Source organism: Rana temporaria, chromosome 11 (assembly GCF_905171775.1).
Source record: "Rana temporaria chromosome 11, aRanTem1.1, whole genome shotgun sequence".
NCBI classification, from domain to species: Eukaryota; Metazoa; Chordata; class Amphibia; order Anura; family Ranidae; genus Rana; species Rana temporaria.
The window spans coordinates 70,466,800-70,486,754 of record NC_053499.1 but is presented as its reverse complement, the minus strand read 5'-3'; the positions used below and the strand labels follow the sequence as shown (position 1 = coordinate 70,486,754).

The following is a 19,955-nucleotide window of genomic DNA, read 5'->3' as shown; positions in this document are numbered from 1 at the left end:
TTTCCTTAGGGGGACTAGAGAAGAGATTGGCAACTATGATAGTCAATTCCATGTCGGGCAAGAAGCGGACTAGGTCTCCGTCACCTGGGGGTGTACCCCCAGATGCTGAGGTTCTCTCCCTTGGAGAATTAGAAGCTCAGGAAAATCATTCAAACCAGGACCATGAGGGTTCAGGGAATGAGGAGTCTACTTATGAGGAACCAGTCTCGGCCTCCCAGGCAGAAAGTTTGTGGATTCAGTCATTGACAGACATGGTCCGCCTGGCATTTAAGTTGCCCTTACCAGAGCCTCAGGCTTCGGCAGTATCATCCTTAGGTTCATTGAAAGCGCCTTTGAGCAACACTGTTTTTCCGGTCCATCCTCTTTTAGAGGAACTGATCTTTCAGGATTGGATACGACCAGATAGAATCTTTTTACCACCTAAAAGATTTTCCATCATCTACCCTATGGAAGAAAAATTTTCCAAGAAGTGGGCTCTCCCAGCTGTGGATGCCGCCATCTCTTGTGTAAATAAATCTTTAACTTGCCCGGTGGAAAACATACAGATGTTTAAAGAACCGGTGGATAAGCGTTTTGAGAGAATCTGTTCGGTCTGCAGCCGCCGCACTCCAGAAGGACGACTTTCTGGCGTCCATAGACATAAAGGATGCTTACCTTCATGTGCCAATTTGTCAGCCACATCAAAGATTTCTCCGCTTCACGGTGGCCCAGCGTCATTTCCAATTTGTGGCGCTCCCTTTCGGGCTGGCTACGGCCCCCCGGGTATTCACAAAGATCCTAGCTCCGATCCTAGCCAGTCTAAGGATCCAAGGGGTCACGGTCCTAGCCTACCTGGACGACCTCCTAGTCATAGATCACTCGTCTCCTTGCCTGGAACGAGCAGTGGCCCTCACGGTCCAGTACCTCGAAAGGTTCGGTTGGATCCTAAACCGAGAAAAATCAGCATTCCAACCCACAAGACGGTTGGAATACCTCGGCATGACATTAGACACAGAGCAGCAAAGAGTGTTCCTGCCTCTGGTAAAGGTCGAGGCCATCAAAGACTTGATACATCTGGTTCTAAGCAAAAGAGAACCAACTATTCGCCTATGTATGCGACTACTAGGCAAGCTAGTGGCCACGTTCGAGGCGGTACCTTACGCTCAAAGCCACACTCGCATCCTACAGGCAGCCATTCTGTCAGCATGGAGCAAGAGGCCACAGGCCTTGGAATTTCCTTTGCCACTCTCATGAAGAGTTCGGCAAAGTCTGTGCTGGTGGTTAAATCCTCAGAATCTGCTGAAGGGAAAATCTTTCAGCCCCGTGGCCTGGAAGATAGTGACCACAGATGCCAGCCTGAGGAGCGATATTGGATGGTTGCACTCGCCAAGGTACTTGGGCACAGGCGGAGAGGCAGTTGCCCATCAATATCTTGGAGCTCAGAGCTGCTCGGCTAGCCCTCGAGGCTTGGACAGCCAAATTGCAGGGGTTCCCGGTGAGGATACAATCGGACAATGCCACAGCTGTGGCATATATAAACCACCAAGGCGGGACCAAGAGTCAGGCAGCTCAGAGAGAGGTGAGCTTGATTTTCCTGTGGGCAGAAGCTCATGTGCCCTGAATATCGGCAATATTCATTCCCGGGGTGGACAACCTGCAGGCGGACTTCTTGAGTCGTCAGACTCTGTCGCCAGGGGAATGGTCTCTGCATCCGCAAATTTTTCAGGTAATCTGCCAGATGTGGGGGATGCCAGACGTGGATGTCATGGCATCGAGATTCAACAAGAAGCTAGACAGGTTCATGTCCCGGACTCGGGACCCTATGGCCTGCGGAGCCGATGCGTTGGTTTGCCCTTGGCATCAGTTCAAACTCCTATATGCCTTTCCCCCGCTACAGTTGCTACCCCGCCTGTTACGCAGGATCAGGGTGGAGCACAAACCAGTCATCCTGGTAGCTCCAGCATGGCCCAGGAGGGCATGGTACTCACTAATCCTAAAGATGGCAGTGGGAGACCCTTGGACGCTTCCTCTACGGCCAGACCTACTCTCGCAAGGTCCGATCCTCCACCCTGCATTACGGCGTCTAAATTTGACGGCCTGGCGGCTGAATCCCTGATTCTCAGGGGTAGAGGGCTGTCTAGGCAGGTGATCTCTACCCTGATCAGGGCTAGAAAGCCGGTCTCCAGGGTGATTTATTACAGGGTCTGGAAGGCCTACGTAGGCTGGTGTGAGTCCAAGAAATGGCTTTCCCGCAAGTATACCATTGATCGAGTGTTAAGTTTTCTCCAGCTAGGAGTGGATAAAGGCCTGGCATTAAGCACAATCAAAGGACAGATTTCAGCTTTGTCAGTGTGGTTTCAGAGGCCGTTGGCCACCCACTCGCTGGTTAAGACCTTCATACAGGGGGTCTTACGTATTAATCCTCCGGTTAAGTCACCACTTTGTCCGTGGGATTTAAATCTTGTTCTGTCAACTCTGCAGAAACAACCTTTTGAGCCGTTGGCTGAGATTCCTTTGGTTTTACTGACAAGGAAGTTGGTATTTCTGGTTGCAATAGTTTCCGCCAGAAGAGTGTCAGAATTGGCAGCCTTATCTTGTAAGGAGCCATATCTTATTCTGCATAAGGACAGGGTGGTTCTCCGTCCTCATCCTTCCTTTCTACCAAAGGTTATATCCAGTTTTCACCTGAACCAGGATTTGGTACTACCATCCTTCTTTCCGAAGCCTACTTCCAGAAAGGAAGGGTTGCTGCATACCTTGGATATTGTCAGGGCCATGAAGGCCTATCTTAAAGCTACAGAGAAGATTCGGAAAACAGATGTGTTGTTCATTCTACCGGATGGGCCCAAGAAAGGGCAGGCAGCTGCAAAATCCACCATCTCGAGATGGATTAAACAGTTAATTACTCAGGCCTACGGCTTGAAGAGGTTGCCTCCTCCTTTGTCAGTAAAGGCTCATTCTACCAGGGCCATGGGCGCCTCCTGGGCAGCACACCATCAGATCTCTATGGCTCAAGTATGCAAAGCGGCAACCTGGTCTTCAGTCCACACGTTTACTAAATTTTACCAGGTGGACGTAAGAAGGAATACTGATACAGCCTTTGGGCAGGCAGTGCTGCAGGCTGCAATTTAAGACCCTCAGAATCGGGGGCACCCTTGAGTTAAAATTTGAATTTAAGTTTAATTTTTCTCGACTAAGTTGGATTTATTATTATTATTTGAGTATACCTCTAAATTAAATCCTTTGTCTTGGGAAGATGTCTCCCTCCCCTCATTAAAAGCATTGCTTTGGGACATCCCACATAGTAATGAATATGCCGCTCTGTGTCCCGTGATGTACAATAAAGAAAAAGGGATTTTTAATACAGCTTACCTGTAAAATCCTTTTCTTGGAGTACATCACGGGACACAGAGCTCCCACCCCTCTTTTGGGGAACATTTTGGGAGGCATACTGCTTGCTACAAAACTGAGGTACTCCTCCTATGGGAGGGGGTTATATAGGGAGGGGCACTTCCTGTTTGAGATTGCCAGTGTCCATCACCTGAAGGTACTCCATATAACCCACATAGTAATGAATATGCCGCTCTGTGTCCCGTGATGTACTCCAAGAAAAGGATTTTACAGGTAAGCTGTATTAAAAATCCCTTTTTTTCTCCTTTAGGAACTGTAGTATAGCAAATTAATCTTTTGAATGCCTCTTGTCTATATGTCCACTAATATTGTTTTATTTTATCTTTTTTCCCAGCATCCTTTATGCAGATATTGTGGGATTCACTCGACTTGCTAGTGACTGCTCACCCAAAGAACTTGTAGTTATGTTGAATGAGTTGTTTGGAAAGTTTGACCAAATAGCAAAGGTGAGGCACTGCATTACAATTTCATTCTGAGCACATTGTGTTATTAAAGGGGTTGTAAAGGTTCCTTCGATTTTCCTTCTAAATATTTTTTTTCTTTGTTTTCTTTGTCTGAAATTCTCACTTCCTGTTCCTCCTCCGTAAGGTGTTCAGTAAGCTGTTCTAAATGACTTTCCACCACTCGGATGATGGTGGAAAGCTTACTGAGGAGAAACAGGAAGTGAGAAATTCAAACAAAGAAAAACTATTTTTTGAAGGGAAATTGAAGGAAAAGGTTAGTGAACCAACAATGCACTAGCTTAAAGGAAAATTTAGAAAATAAAAAATTAACCTTTACAACCCCTTTAATTGTTCATATGTCTTTCAACTGTGGGTTAAGTTGCATATCTTTGTCCTTAAATGAGGAATACAAATAATAGTGTATGTTGTTAAAAAGGCATAATAAGCTAATTTTAAGCATATAATGTTTTAATGTAGTGTAGCCCTAACTGACAGCCTGCTTTATCTGCCTGGGCACAGCCAGGTCATTTTTGCAGCCATACTGTAGCTCACCCCTCCCCTCTCCCCTGCTGGATTTAGGTTTGTCAGGAGGGGATTGAAGAAAATAGAGATGAACCTTTGAATTAGCTGCATCTATAGCTGGACTTTAGCCCTGCTTATGGTCTGAGGGAGGAGAGCCATTATCAGAGATAGGAAGGAGAAAAAGCCCAGGGGATGGGAAGGCTCGGAAGATGTTTGGCAGGATCCCTGGTCAAGAGAAAGGTACCAGGAACCCACTTAGAGAAGAAGCAAGCAGCTCTGCAGGGAGAGGAGAGTATCTTTGGGGGGACTAGTGCCAGAAGGCAGGGTGCTTGTTGGGGGAGAGGGAGATTAGTGTGAGTCTGCTGCTAGAGAAGAGTAACCAAAGGGCCCCCTGAGATTGTGGCCTACAGACCCTATCATCTGCACTGGTGCATACTTGCCAACTGTCCCGTTTTTAACGGGACAGTCCCGTTATTTGGGACCTAGTCCCGGCTAATTTAGCCTGCCGGGACTTGTCCCGGCTAGTGGGGAAGGCAGGTGCGGTAGTCGTTACCGCTGCGCAGTCCTGTAGACGGAAAGGAGGCGCTGTGAGCTTGTCACAACCTCGAGCATCCAGTCAGTGGGTGGATCCATGTGCTCCCCCTCCCCCGGCTCCTCCCAGGCTCCCCTTCTCCAGCTCTGCGGATCTCCTACCATGTGCTGTGCAGAGCGTGGATGACTGCCGTCGCCGCCGCTGAGCAGCTCCTTGACCTTCTCTCCTCCTGGATGGACCGGACTGCCGTCATAGACCTGTCACCTGCCAGAACATCGATCATCAGAGAGGTACTCACTGTGATGACAGTCCGCGGCGCTGCCCGACATCCTGTGACGTCACTGCCTGATCGAGGGTGCCCTGAACATCCCTGCTGACCTCACACCACACTCCTGTCATCATCATGCTCCTCGTCATCCCCCTGTTCCTGGCATTCCACCATCCCACCTCCAAGGCCTGTCATACATTTTATCACCTCCCTGTCACTTCCTACCGCCCACCCCTGTCATCTCCATCCTTCCTATCATCTCCATCCTTCCTGTCACCTCCCTGTCATCTCCATCCTTCCTGTCACCCTCCTACCACCCACCCCTGTCCTCCCCGTCACCTCCCTACCACCCACCCCTGTCATCTCCATCCTCCCTGTCACCTCCCTACCACCCACCCCTGTCATCTCCATCCTCCCTGTCACCTCCCTACCACCCACCCCTGTCCTCCCCGTCACCTCCCTACCACCCACCCCTGTCATCTCCATCCTCCCTGTCACCTCCCTACCACCCACCCCTGTCATCTCCATCCTCCCCGTCACCTCCCTACCACCCACCCCTGTCATCTCCATCCTCCCTGTCACCTTCCTACCAACCACCCCTGTCATCTCCATCCTCCCCGTCACCTCCCTACCACCCACCCCTGTCATCTCCATCCTCCCTGTCACCTTCCTACCACCCACCCCTGTCATCTCCATCCTCCTTGTCTCCTCCCTACTACCCTCCCCTGTCATCTCCATCCTCCCTGTCACCTTCCTACCACCCACCCCTTTCATCTCCATCCTCCCCGTCCCCTCCCTACCACCCACCCCTGTCATCTCCATCCTCCCTGTCACCTTCCTACCACCCACCCCTGTCATCTCCATCCTCCTTGTTTCCTCCCTACTACCCTCCCCTGTCATCTCCATCCTCCCTGTCACCTCCCTGCCACCCACCCCTGTCATCTCCATCCTCCCTGTCACCTATGTGCCACCCACCCCTGTCATCTCCATCCTCCCTGTCACCTCCCTGCCACCCCTGTCATCTCCATCCTCCCTGTCACCTCCCTGCCACCCACCCCTGTCATCTCCATCCTCCCTGTCACCTCCCTGCCACCCACCCCTGTCATCTCCATCCTCCCTGTCACCTCCCTGCCACCCACCCCTATCATCTCCATCCTCCCTGTCACCTCCCTGCCACCCACCCCTGTCATCTCCATCCTCCCTGTCACCTCCCTGCCACCCACCCCTGTCATCTCCATCCTCCCTGTCACCTCCCTGCCACCCACCCCTGTCATCTCCATCCTCCCTGTCACCTCCCTACCACCCTCCCCTGTCACCTCCATCCTCCCTGTCACCTTCCTAACACCCACCCCTGTCATCTCCATCCTCCCTGTCATCTCCCTACCACCCTCCCCTGTCATCTCCATCCTCCCTGTCACCTTCCTAACACCCACCCCTGTCATCTCCATCCTCCCTGTCATCTCCCTACCACCCTCCCCTGTCACCTCCATCCTCCCTGTCACCTCCCTAACACCCACCCCTGTCATCTCCATCCTCCCTGTCTCCTCCCTACCACCCACCCCTGTCATCTCCACCCTCCCTGTCACCTCCCTGCCACCCACCCCTGTCATCTCCATCCTCCCTGTCACCTCCCTGCCACCCACCCCTGTCATCTCCATCCTCCCTGTCACCTTCCTACCACCCACCCCTGTCATCTCCATCCTCCCTGTCACCTCCCTGCCACCCACCCCTTTCATCTCCATCCTCCCTGTCACCTTCCTAACACCCATTCCCGTTTCAATTTCCTGTAATTCTCTCTTTATTGAGTAGACCCTATAATCTGATAAGTAGGCGAAGATTATGCGGAGTGGGTGGAGCTTCGGGGAAGTGAGTGTGGTAATTAATAGCTGTGCTGCAAAGTGTCCCTGGAATTTTTTTTCAAATGTTGGCAACTATGCTGGTGCAAGAGCTGGAACCAGGCTGTAGAGCATCAGTGAGGTGCAAGCTAAAGGAGAGAGCAGCATAGACCCAGAGCTGGGGACAGGCTGCCAGAATATAGAGTGACTATGCCAAAGGAGAAGAGGAGCTGCAGTACAAAGCCAGAGGATGGTGTTGACACCAGCTACAGTCATATGCTTAAAAGGGGAGCCCATAGTATTTTCAGCCTGCCTGCAGCACGGCTTCTAAGGACAAAGTAGCCCATTGGTGGAGAGAGCTGTACAAACTTATCCAAAGAGCTGCCTGTGTTGCATCTGCTATTAACCAGCCTATTGAACAAACGCTCAATAGGTTAATTGCTGTCAAGAGGATACCTACCTTTTGGCCACTCTAATTTTTATTAAACTTGCGTGCTATCTTCGAAACTCATACTAGTAATGCTCTGCCCAAGACACTTTGGGAGTGTTTCCCCATAGTGGGAAATTGTATTTATTTCTGGTTGTCATTGAGTTGTCGGCTCCAGTTAGCACTGTGAACAGGACTCAACAATCCGACAGCTCCTTAGCAAAATGGTGTTACAGTAGTTTTTTTCTGTGTTTGCATCAGCAGACAGCCAGTACACAGCAAGCAATGGTGATTGCAAGCAATGATTAAGCACAGTCAGTTTATTTTTCTATGTTTGAGTGTATTGCCTAACGTTTATGACCAGGTTGTCTGGTGGTTTTTTTTGTATGTTTTTCTGTTTGTAAGTTTGTCTTAAACCTAATAAAAATATCTTAAAAAAAAAAAAAAAAAGATTAAAGTGGAGGTTCCCCTAAAAATAAACGTTTAACATTGCATTTATGAGATTAATGACAATTAGAATCGGCTGCCGAAAGAAGCCGAACGTCGGTGAGCAGGCGTCGTATAGAGCCGCACCGACGTTCGCCTTCTCGTGACGCGATGTATGCGTCGGTCGGATGCCTGTCAGTCAATTAGGAACGCCCAGCCCTGACCATCATACCCGGGGCGGCGGTGAGAACACATATAGGAAACGGTATGTACGGACGTATTTTTTTAAAAAAAACAGCCGATTCTAATTGTCATTAATCTCATAAATGCAATGTTAAAAGTTTATTTTTAGGGGAACCTCCACTTTAAGCACAGATCAGATGTGTGAAAAGTGTCTATGTGACTAACACCTGGTGTCCCTAATGTATTTTGGCTGGCACTGTTAGAAACTTTGGATGCGCAGCCATTTCTTCTTTTTCTCAAGTTTTTATGGAGGCGGGCCGGGGCTAGCACTCATACATGGTTCTAATCAAGGTATTGCACACACCTGGAGCAGCGGATTCCTTTTCTTTTGACACAGCAAGCATGCTTGCTGAATTAACTGTATATTCAAAATCTAACAAAAATAACTAAATGGCAAAGCCACAGCCTTTATAAGGGAAGCCTAAACATGAAAGAATATCTAAACCATATTTTTGCATAGAAATCCATGTCAAGTTGTTAATTGTTTTATTTTTTTTTGTTGGAGCATGGTAGACCAAGGGGTAGATTCAGATAGAATCGTCTATCTTTATGCCCGGCGTAACGTATCTCAGATACGTTACGCCGCCGTAATTTAGGGCGCAAGTCCTGTATTCAGAAAGAACTTGCGCCCTTAGTTAAGGTGGCGTAACGTATCTGTGTCGGCGTAAGCCCGCCTAATTCAAATGTGGATGATGTGGGCGTGTTTTATGTATATTAACTGTGACCCCGTGTATTTGACGTGCGCATGCTCGAAATTCCGCCGCAAATCATCATTGCTTTCAACGTGAACGTAATTTAAGTCCAGCCCTATTCGCGAACGACTTACGCAAACGACATAACATTTTCAAAACTTGACGCGGGAACAACGGCCATACTTAACGTAGGATACGCCTCATATAGCAGGGGTAACTATACGCCGAAAAAAGCCTAACGTAAACGAAGTAAAAAAATGCGCCGGCCGGACATACGTTTCTGAATCGGCGTAATCACCAATAAACACTCCACTGTTTTTCACTTATCCTATGGACTTGGTATCTGTGCCTGCTCATCCCAGGGAGCTTTTGTACCTGCTACCTATTCCCCAGGTTACACTAGGAAGATTTATCATAAGGTCTGGAAGACTTATATTGCTTGGTGTGATGCCAAAAAATGGCATCCAATGAAATACGTGATTGGGAGAATTCTCTCATTTCTACAGTCAGCTTTAGAAATCTGAGGTCAAGTTTTGGCCATATCAGTATTCTTCTTATGGCCCTTAGCCTCCCATTCGTGGATCTGAACCTTTATGCAGGGGAAAAAAATCTTATTTTTTTTCTCCCCATTAGGTCACCTATGTGTTCTTGGGACTTGAATTTGGTGCTGTCTGTATTACAGAAACAACCATTTGAACCTATAAGGCCTCGTACAGATGAGAGGATATCCGCTGGAAACGGTCCGCCGGACCGTTTCCAGCGGATAAATCCTCTGGCGGATTTGGATCTGATGGCTGCACACACCATCAGATCGAAATCCCCGCGGAATACATCCGTGGTGACGTGGCCGCCGCGACGATGACGCGGCGACGTGCGCGACCCTGGAAGGTAAATACTTCCACGCATGCGTCGAATCATTACGATGCATGCGAGGGATGGGAGCGGACGGACTTATCCTGTGAGTCTGTACAGACGACCGGATCAGTCCGCTGGACTGGATTCCAGCGGATAGATTTCTCATGCTAAGAAATTTTTATCCGCTGGGAATCCGTCGGCTGGATTTTTATCCGCCTGAAAATGTCCGCTCGGACGTACACACGACCGGATCTATCTGCTGGAACTGATCCGCGGATCAATCCCAGCGGATAGATCCGGTCGTGTGTACGGGGCCTTAAGAAAATTCCATTAGACTTGCTGTCACGCAAGCTAGCCTCCCTGATGACTATCACTTCAGCTAGAAGGGTTGGTGGCCCTTTCAAGCAGGGAACCATACTTGATCCTTCACCACGACAGAATTGTGTTACGACCTGCTCCATCCTTTTTGCTAAAATTGGTGTCGGCCTTTCATTTAAATCAGGACATTGTTTTGCCTTCTTTTTTCTCTCGGCCTCGTTTGGCGGAAGAGAAACGACTGCATAATTTTGACGTTTTCCGAGCACTCAAGGTTTATTTGTCTAGATCTGCGGAGATCTGAGGATCAGACTCTTTTTTTTTTTTTTTTAACCAAAAGGACCCAAGAAAGGGCAGGCAGCTTCCATTGCCAATTGGGTCCGTCTATTGGTCATTTAGGCCTACAGTCTGAAACATAAAGCTCCTCCCTTTAGGGTGAGAGCCCTTCTACCAGGGGTTTAGGAACCTCCTGGGCTTTTCGCCATCAGTTATCTGTGGCTCAGATTTGTAAGGCTGCTACCTGGTCTTCAGGGCATATGTTCCCAAAATGTATCAAGTGAATGTTCGAGCAGCTGAGGATTCGGCTTTTGGTCGCAGTGTACTGTGGGCTGTTGTATAAAAGCTGATGGCTATTGTTTGGCAGGGTGTCTCCCTCCCCTCAAGGCTATTGCTCTGGGATGTCCCAGTAAGTAATGAATATTAGCCTGACTCTGTGTCCCATGATGTATGAAAAATAAAATAGGATTTTATTTATTACCGAGATATCCCTTTCAAAAAGATATCCCTGCTGACGTATATAGTCATGCGGCAGTCGGTAAGTGGTTAATTATAAAATCATATTAGTAATAATCATGTATATGAAAAATGAAATAAAATATCATAAAATCAATCAAATGCAAAAAAATAATATGTCCAAATCAATCCAGCTGGTGAACTTGTGTTCAATTAAAAAGTCCATTTTGATTCACTCCTAGATATTGTTTTGAAAAGTTTACCCCTCTGTTTCTGTTTTAACTTCTATCCATCAAAAAGAGGTACCCTTTAGACTTTTAGGGTGAAATTCATTAAAATCCCTAGGAAGGTACTTAAATATAACAGCCAGCCAAAAAAAGTAGGAAAGATCGTATCCAAGCCAGCGAGTCAACAGCTGTGACCCTGGTTAAAGGGTATAGAGACATAAAAGTTAACTGATTCCTTTTAAAAATGATTACAAATAGATAAAAATCAATCATATAATGTGCCTGCAGGTTAGTTTCACTTTTAAACTGGTTTCATGTTCCTGTGAACTAGAGAGACACACAGAACAAAAACAAACAAATCCAGGGCAGTGTTTTGTTTTTAAAATGAATTTGATTGGTTCTGTTAAGTTTTAGACACACAGTAATGACAGCTTAGACCACCGTGAAAAGCTCCCAGTACTGTGGTTACAAGGAAACAGGCAACCAGGAAGTGTGGAGATCACAGCAGAATTACAGCCACTTCAAAGCAAAAACGAACAATAAGGACATGAAACTAGTACTGCAGTAAGGTAAAGGAAGCTATTTAGCTAAAGAAAAAAATTCCTTTAGTGATCCTTTAATGCAGCATTGCTCTTTTCTCCCTGATCCACCCACTAGAATGATATGCTGCATGTGCACTGGTATTTAATGTGGGACTATCAAGCTCAGCAGATCTGTCAGGCTAATATAAAGTTGATACATCAGAGTCTGAACACTTAGGGCTCTTTAACATGGGAATCCTGATCAGGTTTCCCTGTCTGTTTTACAGGTGGACCTGTTCAGAAGCTTCAGGCAGCCCTATGAGCAGGTGGCTGTAAACAGACTTTTGTACATTTACACCTGTCTACCTCCGAGTCTGTCCAGGCCCAGAAAAACAATTAGAAAAGGACTACTTACTTTTCTGTTTTTCTGGACCTAGAGCTAATGGATTGGCTGTAGCCTGATGTAAATGGACAGCGGAGTCTGTTTACATCTTTCCGCCCATAGAACTGTCATGGGTTTGTCCATGTTTGCCGGACGCAAACTGAATGGATCAGAGAACCGACTTCTGGCCCTTCCAGCTTTATTTTAGCAGGGGATCTGCTCACAAATCCAACGTGGCGCAGATTCTGATCTGTGGGAAAGTAGCCTAAAGCCCCTTTCACACCAGCAGACTGTTTGGGTAATTTTTGTAGACACATCTGATCTGTGGGGATCAACGGAGAGATCCCCCCTGAGCAGGCAGATTCCGCATAGATGGATCTGCTTCATCTGAAAGGGGCCTAAAGGGGAATCCTGTTAAAATAATTGCAATTAAAATACAATGTTTCAGGAATGTAAATAAAGAAATGCTACTTTTATGTTGCATTAGCTGTAGAGGAGCATGAGTTGAGAACGGGCGAGCTCAAACTGCAGCATTTTTTTTAGACAGCTGTCACTAGAACAAGTATACCTATTGGAAGATTCACCCTTTATTCCGGTGTTTATGACAGCTTACAATGTTAGGTTTTCCCTCAGTTTCAGTCCCAGTGGCAATGGTCACCACTGTAGAAAGGATTATTCTCTCCGGTGAGAACAAAGACAGCCTGACAAAAGCTCTATCCTTGCCATGCCTAAACAAGAAAAAAAATGTGGTTTTAGATCGGACCCATCAACTGTAGTAATAGAACCTTCAAAAACCATTATACTCAATTGAGAAATTAAAAAAAAATATTTATACACATAAATTCCAGAAGACTTTGTATCAAACCATGGCCCTTGATTAGTTAAAGTAGAACTAAATAAAAAATATATTTTTTTCCATTTTGGATATAGTAATGAAGAGGTTTGAACTCTGTCAGTTTTTATATTTCCTGTCCAATTAAGCAAAACAGGAAGTGAATGCAAATCCATTTAAAGTGAAAGAATCCCTGGTTGTCACCACTCACCAGATCTAGTGTCCCCATTGGAAGACTTCCCATCGCTTAGTGAGTACAACCCAAAATGTAAGGTTTTTATTTGTTACTTTCACTTTAATAACAGTAAACATGGAAAATAGAGAGGTTGAAACAGATGTTGTAATCCCTCTCCACTCTATCCAAAACTAAATGTTTTTTCTTTAATTATACTTTACCGGAATTTGAAGTTTGCAGAAGATTTGTGGCCTTCGACCTCTATTCCAGCTATTCAGAGATTGAAAAAAATGCTTAAACTGTCAAACATTTGCTTTCAAAGGCAAGAGAGAGTGGAAGTGAATCATGTATTTTCACTTCCGAGCACAGGAGTACATGTATGTCATATAAATACCAGCTCAGCTACTCATAAGCCTGTGGTTGTGCATTGTGATGAAGACGAGCAACAGCTACAACCTGCTTTACAGGAGTAAGAACTGACCATGATTCAAAGACTCTGTGGCTTCTTCTGGTGTTGATCATAGTATGTTATTTTAAAAGAACCCTGAAAATAAGTGGAGAATATGCATAGAGACCATTATAGCATAATTGGCATATTATCCGAACAGCCGTGTTGTAAAATCTGTTTTAGTTTCTGCTGCCTGAGGGCCCACTTGTAGATCTGGTCTATCTTCTTCACGTAGCCTGTTGTCCTTATCTACTAACTTTAAATGCATTGATGAGTCTATTTTCATCAGCTGTCTTCCACCGCTTCTGCACACACCACTGTCCTCAGTTTGTACCGGGTATGATCTAGTAGCTTATAATTTAGAATTTACTTGAATTACTAGTCATGCTTCTCTGGGGAGATCGAGATCAGATCTTCTTTCTGCAAAGACAGGTTGCAGCTAGCTGATTGTCATAGTGCCAACCTCTAAGTAGCTGAGCTGGTTATGGTATGACATCTATAGGTGTATTCCTGTACTCCCTTGTGAAAATATACAATTTTTTTTACATTGTGCTTTGCAATTGAGAGCAAATGCTTGATAGTTTAAGCAGTACTTGTAATCTGCATGTTTATTTGTGGATAGTTAGGACCCAAAGCTGTGGACTGGAAATCTTCGGGTCTAGAGAACGTTTTAAGTTCTATAAACTAACTGAAAGCCATGGTCTTCTGGAATTGTATGTCTTCAATTTCCCAGTTCAGTTGCTGGAACAGTGTTAATTACAGATAATTCTGTTGTAATAGTTCACATATCTATAACTCTCTAAAAGTTCCAAACTTTCAACACTGTTGGTGGATATGAATGTTTTCTCAGCATTCCCAAGATCTCTCAGGAAGGCCCAATACAATTTCATCTAGGCATCTGTGGTGGAAACTTGGGTGAGAAATGCAAGGTCCACTTTAAATATACATGTGTAAGTTACTTAATTGCTAGTTCATAAAAGTGGCAGCCTGCTTAGGGTAATGGCAACTGACCATGCAAATCATTACTGTCATACTATTTTATTGGGACATTCCCTCTGTCATGTAACATAAATCATCATAATATATATATAAAGTGAAAAGGCATACAGTCTAGACGTATATATTTATGGTACTAGTACCAGATAAGCATGACATGTCGAGAGTTTGTAGTGGCCATAGAAGCCCTTGCTAAGCCAGATGATTTTCCATTCATCTATGGCCAACTTAACCCTTGGACAGCAGCATTGTAAATCTGGGGAGAGGAGAGTATTAGATGCACTAGCAGATTTAGATGGACTTGACAAACAAATTAAAGGCAAATATCAGTTAATGCTTTTTAAGCCACCACATCTAAGAATAAGCAAGGTGCAATATAATAAATGTAGCACTACCCCGAAGGAGCTGCTGGCTTAGATTTTGTGTTTTGCACGTTATCTCTAAGTTCGTTGTTTAGGGAAGGAAGTCTGTAGAAAATTGCAATGTCCACACAAGATGTAAAACCTTCAACTGTAGGCTTTATTTTTACTGCAGAAAACTTGTGAAGGAAGTAGAGAAAAGGGGAAGGTTCAGGTACGCAGTACAGAATGCACAAGTAGTATTCAAAGTTCCAGTATTTACCACTCACTCCTGAGTGGGTATTGCTCACCCAGATAGACCCCTCTCACATGGCTTAGCAGCCGGAATGATGCACGGACTGTATAGAAACAGTCTCTGCCACAGACCGTATGAGAACACAGGATGGATAATCAGTGATCCTCTGCCACAGGATTTAAAGTCCTGAACTTACTGCCTTACAGCCAAAGAGCCTTTAAGCCAATCCGGCAGACTTTAAGACAATTTACATAGCGGATCCCTTTTCCTTAACGAGGTTACCAGGCCTATGCCAAGACATCAGCTTGCCTTGCTTGTCTCCTCCAGGGCAGGTCCTTCCCCGGTTTCCTTTGCTAAGTAGCTTCCTCCACTTGGATGGACAACTTGGGATCCCCTGTAAAACCATAGGCCCCAGCCAGCATATATGGGCCTACTAGACAGGAACACAGCCTTAGACCGTCAGGAGGGCCACGAGGTAAAGGACCCCGAAAAACGGCGTCTGCCACTTAAGTACCCCCTCCCAGCATGCACAGCGGGGCACCACTCCCACTGGGCTGCTGCCGAGAGGGGTCACCTAACACACTATGGTCTGCTCGAGTTCCAATATGGGCCTGAAGTGGTAACGCCACCTACAGGCAACAAGGGAAAACTTCTACCGAGCACAACCATAGCCAAAACGGAGGCTAATTTAAATAGAATTAACAGTCAACTATTGGCTCAGACACTCCTAAATTTACAATAGCGCCCGACTCGTTGGGAGACCAGCGCTACATAAATCTCTATAGTGGGGGTTTAATCCTGCTTTAAACTATAGCTCTTTCTTACTTTCTAATAAACTGAGATATTTGTTACATCCAACACTCTGAAAATATTGGAATAATTCCTGCCTAAAAAAAAAATAGCTTTTTTACATTTAAACTTAATTTTACTGTGTTTGAGTTGCTGAAGTCTGTTCTGAATGTGGTTTTAAAAATGTTCATATGCAATTTTTCTCTCCAGTAAGGATCAATGTGGTATGTCTTCACTCCTGTGGGTGGTATTTGATTCATTTCCTTTCCATAAAATTCACTTGCAAATATGTTTACAACCACAGTACACTTAACATGACAGGATATTACCAGGCTAATTCAGGATAAAATAGGAGCCAGGGTTGCAACTCTCTCTTAGTTTAATGCTTCAGGAAATAATTCTGAAAACAAATTAACTTGAGTTGTTGGCTGAATTAGACTAGACAACACAAAACACCCACTCATTAAACAGACTGGGAAATATATTTTAAAAAAAACTTGACTGATAGAATACAGAAATCTATTTATTGACACTATTTTATTGACACTTATGGCAAAATGAAATTAAAGATTACTGTAAATAGGAGGTTAAAATGATTTATTAAAGCGGAGGTCCGGTAAAAAAAAAAAAAAAAAATTAAGTCAGCAGCTGCTAACACTGTAGCTGCTGACTTTTAATAAGGACACTTACCTGTCCTAGTCGCCAGCGATGTCGGCCCCCGCCGAGGCCGATCCTCAATCCTGGCATCTCCAGGCGCCGCTTTCTGGGAAACACACAGTTCCCAGAATGCAGCGCGCCCCATTCACAAGAAGAAACCGAGTGTAGGAGGAGGAAGAGAATCCACCGTGGAGGATGAAGAGGCAGATTCGGGACTTCCGCATAGCAACAGCTATTTAGGGTAAGTAAAACATTTTTTTTGTTTTTTTAGATTTTTTGGGAGGAACATTTTTTTTCAGGGTGGAACTCCACTTTAATATAAAATGTGGATCATTTGGAAGCATGAAGCCATAACAGCAAAATAATTTATACATGTTCGTTTTGACTGTACAATAATTAGCATTTGTACAACAATGAAAATACGATTTTACGATGTTAGTGGTCAATATTTATTTGTTTTATTGTGAGATGTGTGTTCATCCATTAGGTGCCAAAGGAAAAACATTTCATATTGAAAATTTGTATTTCTTTTTTTATTAAAGGGTCACTAAAGGAAAAAAAAATTTTTGCTGAAATGACTGTTTACAGGGCATAGAGACATAATAGTTAACTGATTCCTTTTAAAAATTATTAAAAATTGATAAAAAAACAATCATATAATGTGCCTGCAGTGTAGTTTCGTTTTTGCTGTTGTTTGCTGGTTCTCTGATGTACAGAGAGCCACTAGAGGGCAGTCAGCCAATAGAGATCAGTGATACTTTGTCTAAAACTCCTCAGCACCAATCCAGTTTCGTTTTACACACAATAATCACATTAGTGACCACCGTGAGAAATCTCCCAGCACTGTGGTTATCAGGAAACAGGCAACCAGGATGTGTCCAGAACAGAGAGGATTTACAGCAACATGAAAGCAAAAACGAACAATGAGGACATGAAACCAGGACTGCAGCAAGGTAAAGGAAGCTATTTAGCTAAAAAAAAAAATTCCTTTAGTGACCCTTTAAAGCGAAGTTTGGTCTTGCAGCTTCACTGACAGTCTCCTACTGCGCGAATCGCGCTGCACTCTGTAAATGGGCCAGCTGCAGGGGAAAGGAGGAGCGGCCAAACTTTTGGCTCAATTTGACATGGCAAACTCAGCCGGAAGTACCTGTCAAAACCACATACCCGCCCCCCCCCCCCCCCCCCCCCAAAAGGTGCCAAATATGGCAGTGGAGGGGGGAGGAGACAGACAAGTGGAGCTTCCCCTTTTGAGTGGAGCTCTGCTTTAATGTACATGATTTATGTTGCATCATTTAATTTTAAAATTCTTCATCAGTGAATTCTAGTACGCTTTTCTGAGTTGTTATTTATCCAAGATGTTTACAGCATCAAATTTACAATTCGGAATACATTTACATGCTAGAAACTAATTGAATCACAACTTACCAGCCAGCACTTCAGTATATTGCACAAACACCAGTATTTTAAGTTGACAGTATATAACTTGAAAAGGTCCCTGCAGATGTATCCTCCAATAATGCAATATAGATATAGAACGCCATAGACAGTGATGGGTGTTTTGAAACCTGCCTCCCCAGGGATTCACATATAGTGGAAAACAAATACTGGATGGGGAAAAGAAGGGGGTAGAGGGCAAGGCATAAAAAAATAGGGGTGGAAGGGGCGGGGAATAGGGTTAACTGGGGCCCTGTGATAGCACAACTCTGACCTCCATCATCTAGCAATCAAATCGTTTAAATCAATAGTGTAATGTTAAAATTTCTATAGATGTTAAAGTGCAAATCAAACACTAAAAGTACACAGTATAGAAAAAGTGCTATATAAATAAAATATAAAGCTTATGTACAATAGTAATAACAAATATAGTTCCTATAAAGAGTCTTTAAAAAAAAAAATTCAATATAAAGTGTCCAAATTCTTCTAGTGCAAAAGTGTATTTCATCCCATAAATATAGGTATTTTCTCTTCTCTGTGAGAGGGATCTCGCCTGCCAGGATGGGCCAGGATGGGCCTCATATATAAAACAAGTTAAGGGATTAAACAGCAGTGGAATGGAACCAGTTAGTGCAATGGGTTTCCAGGTTTTAGCAGCTTAGAAGCTCTTGTAGAGCTTTCAATTTAAAATTGTATTCTCTTTAAAAAAATGTTAAAAACATTCACATAAAAAGCTCACTTCTATTGTGCACAAAACATATGTAGCACTGCCCCCATAGGAGCTGCTGGTTTGAATTACGACCTTGCACGTTACTTCATTCCTCGTCATCTAGGGGTTGAGAGTCTGTAAAAAGTCCACAATTAAAAAAATGTCCACAAGTTATAGCTCCTTTTCTTTCACTTTATTTTCAACCAACTTGGAGAAGTAGAGGGATGAAGGATCAGGGGAAGGTTCAGGCGCACAAGGCAGATCACTGGGGAATTGCTAAACTTCAAAGTCACACTCACCACTTTCTCTTGTGTGGGTATTGCTCACCCGGATAGGCCCCTCTCACCTGGCCTAGCAGCCGGGATGATGCACGGACAAGAATAATCTCAGTCTCTGCCACAGACTGGTTGCAAGTTCAGATGAGGGATTCCGGAATCCTCTGCCACAGGATTTGGTACCTGGAGATCCAGCCTTACAGTTCTAGAGCCTTTAAGCCAACCCGGCACACTGTAAGGTATTGTAGGCTATGGTGTATCCTTCAATAAGTCACCAGGCCTCTCCCAAAGTACCAGCCTTCTGCTCGGTCCTTTGCGGGATAGGTCCTCCCCTGGCTTCCTCCATTGAGTGGCTTCCTCCCGCAGGACAGACAGCACAGGACCACTGTAACGGAACCCCAAATGGGACAGGGGTTAACGCCGTTTAAGATATTCCATTTCGAACCCAAGACAGCTATTGACACTCCACAATCCGGCGAACACGACCCATACGAATTCCCCCATTAACATGACACACACAGCTCTCTATGAAGTTCAAGCAGGTCTGACAATCTTTATTGAGACAGTGGGCTCTTATATACACAAAAATAATACTGCAGTAATCAAATGAACAATGACCCAACTCCACCCACATTATACAATGTTCCTAACGAGCCACCTCAATACACATCTTTTAGTCAGACATTTTGACACCCACTCTGACATAATTTACATGAGCTAATTAACTAATCATTTACCCAGACAAGGTGACTCCGAGACATGACCCCTCAAGGTAGACATCCCGACTCCTCTCACGTGCCACACAATACACATTTATCACAGGACTCCTTCACACAATACAGTGTCAATTAGCACAACACAATGAAAAGGTCTTAGGAGCCATCCTAGATTCATTTACATCACAGTAGCAGACAACATTAACACCTAACAGTCTGTGTTCCCACATTGAATAAGTCACTTTTTCAATTAACCTGTTGAGTTCAGAATCAACAACCTGTAAATAGTTCTTCCAGATCTCTTAGAATATATTGTGAATTACAGACCCATGTTAAAGCAATCCAAGATATGTCCATTATTTCCTGGCTCATACTTTGTAAGAGCTTCTGGATTCCACGGGCCCTACCGTTACAACCACCTCCAAAGCGTAGTCCCCAGTCAGGATACCTGGGCCTGAAAGGCAGAAATGCAGCCTCGGGCCAGCATGGCCCAGAGGCTAAATAATCACACGACACATAC

The 19,955-nt window shown here is 44.9% G+C and overlaps 1 protein-coding gene across 2 annotated transcripts in view; it reads left to right on the top strand.

The window, feature by feature from the left end:
- Nucleotides 1-19,955, top strand: part of ADCY7 (adenylate cyclase 7) — a 336,616-nt gene that overhangs the window by 239,035 nt on the left and 77,626 nt on the right. For both annotated transcript variants that reach the window (XM_040328713.1, XM_040328712.1), the window contains one exon: nt 3,725-3,836. In XM_040328713.1, coding sequence (XP_040184647.1) covers nt 3,725-3,836 — 112 coding nt within the window. The remainder of the gene's footprint in view (nt 1-3,724; nt 3,837-19,955) is intronic.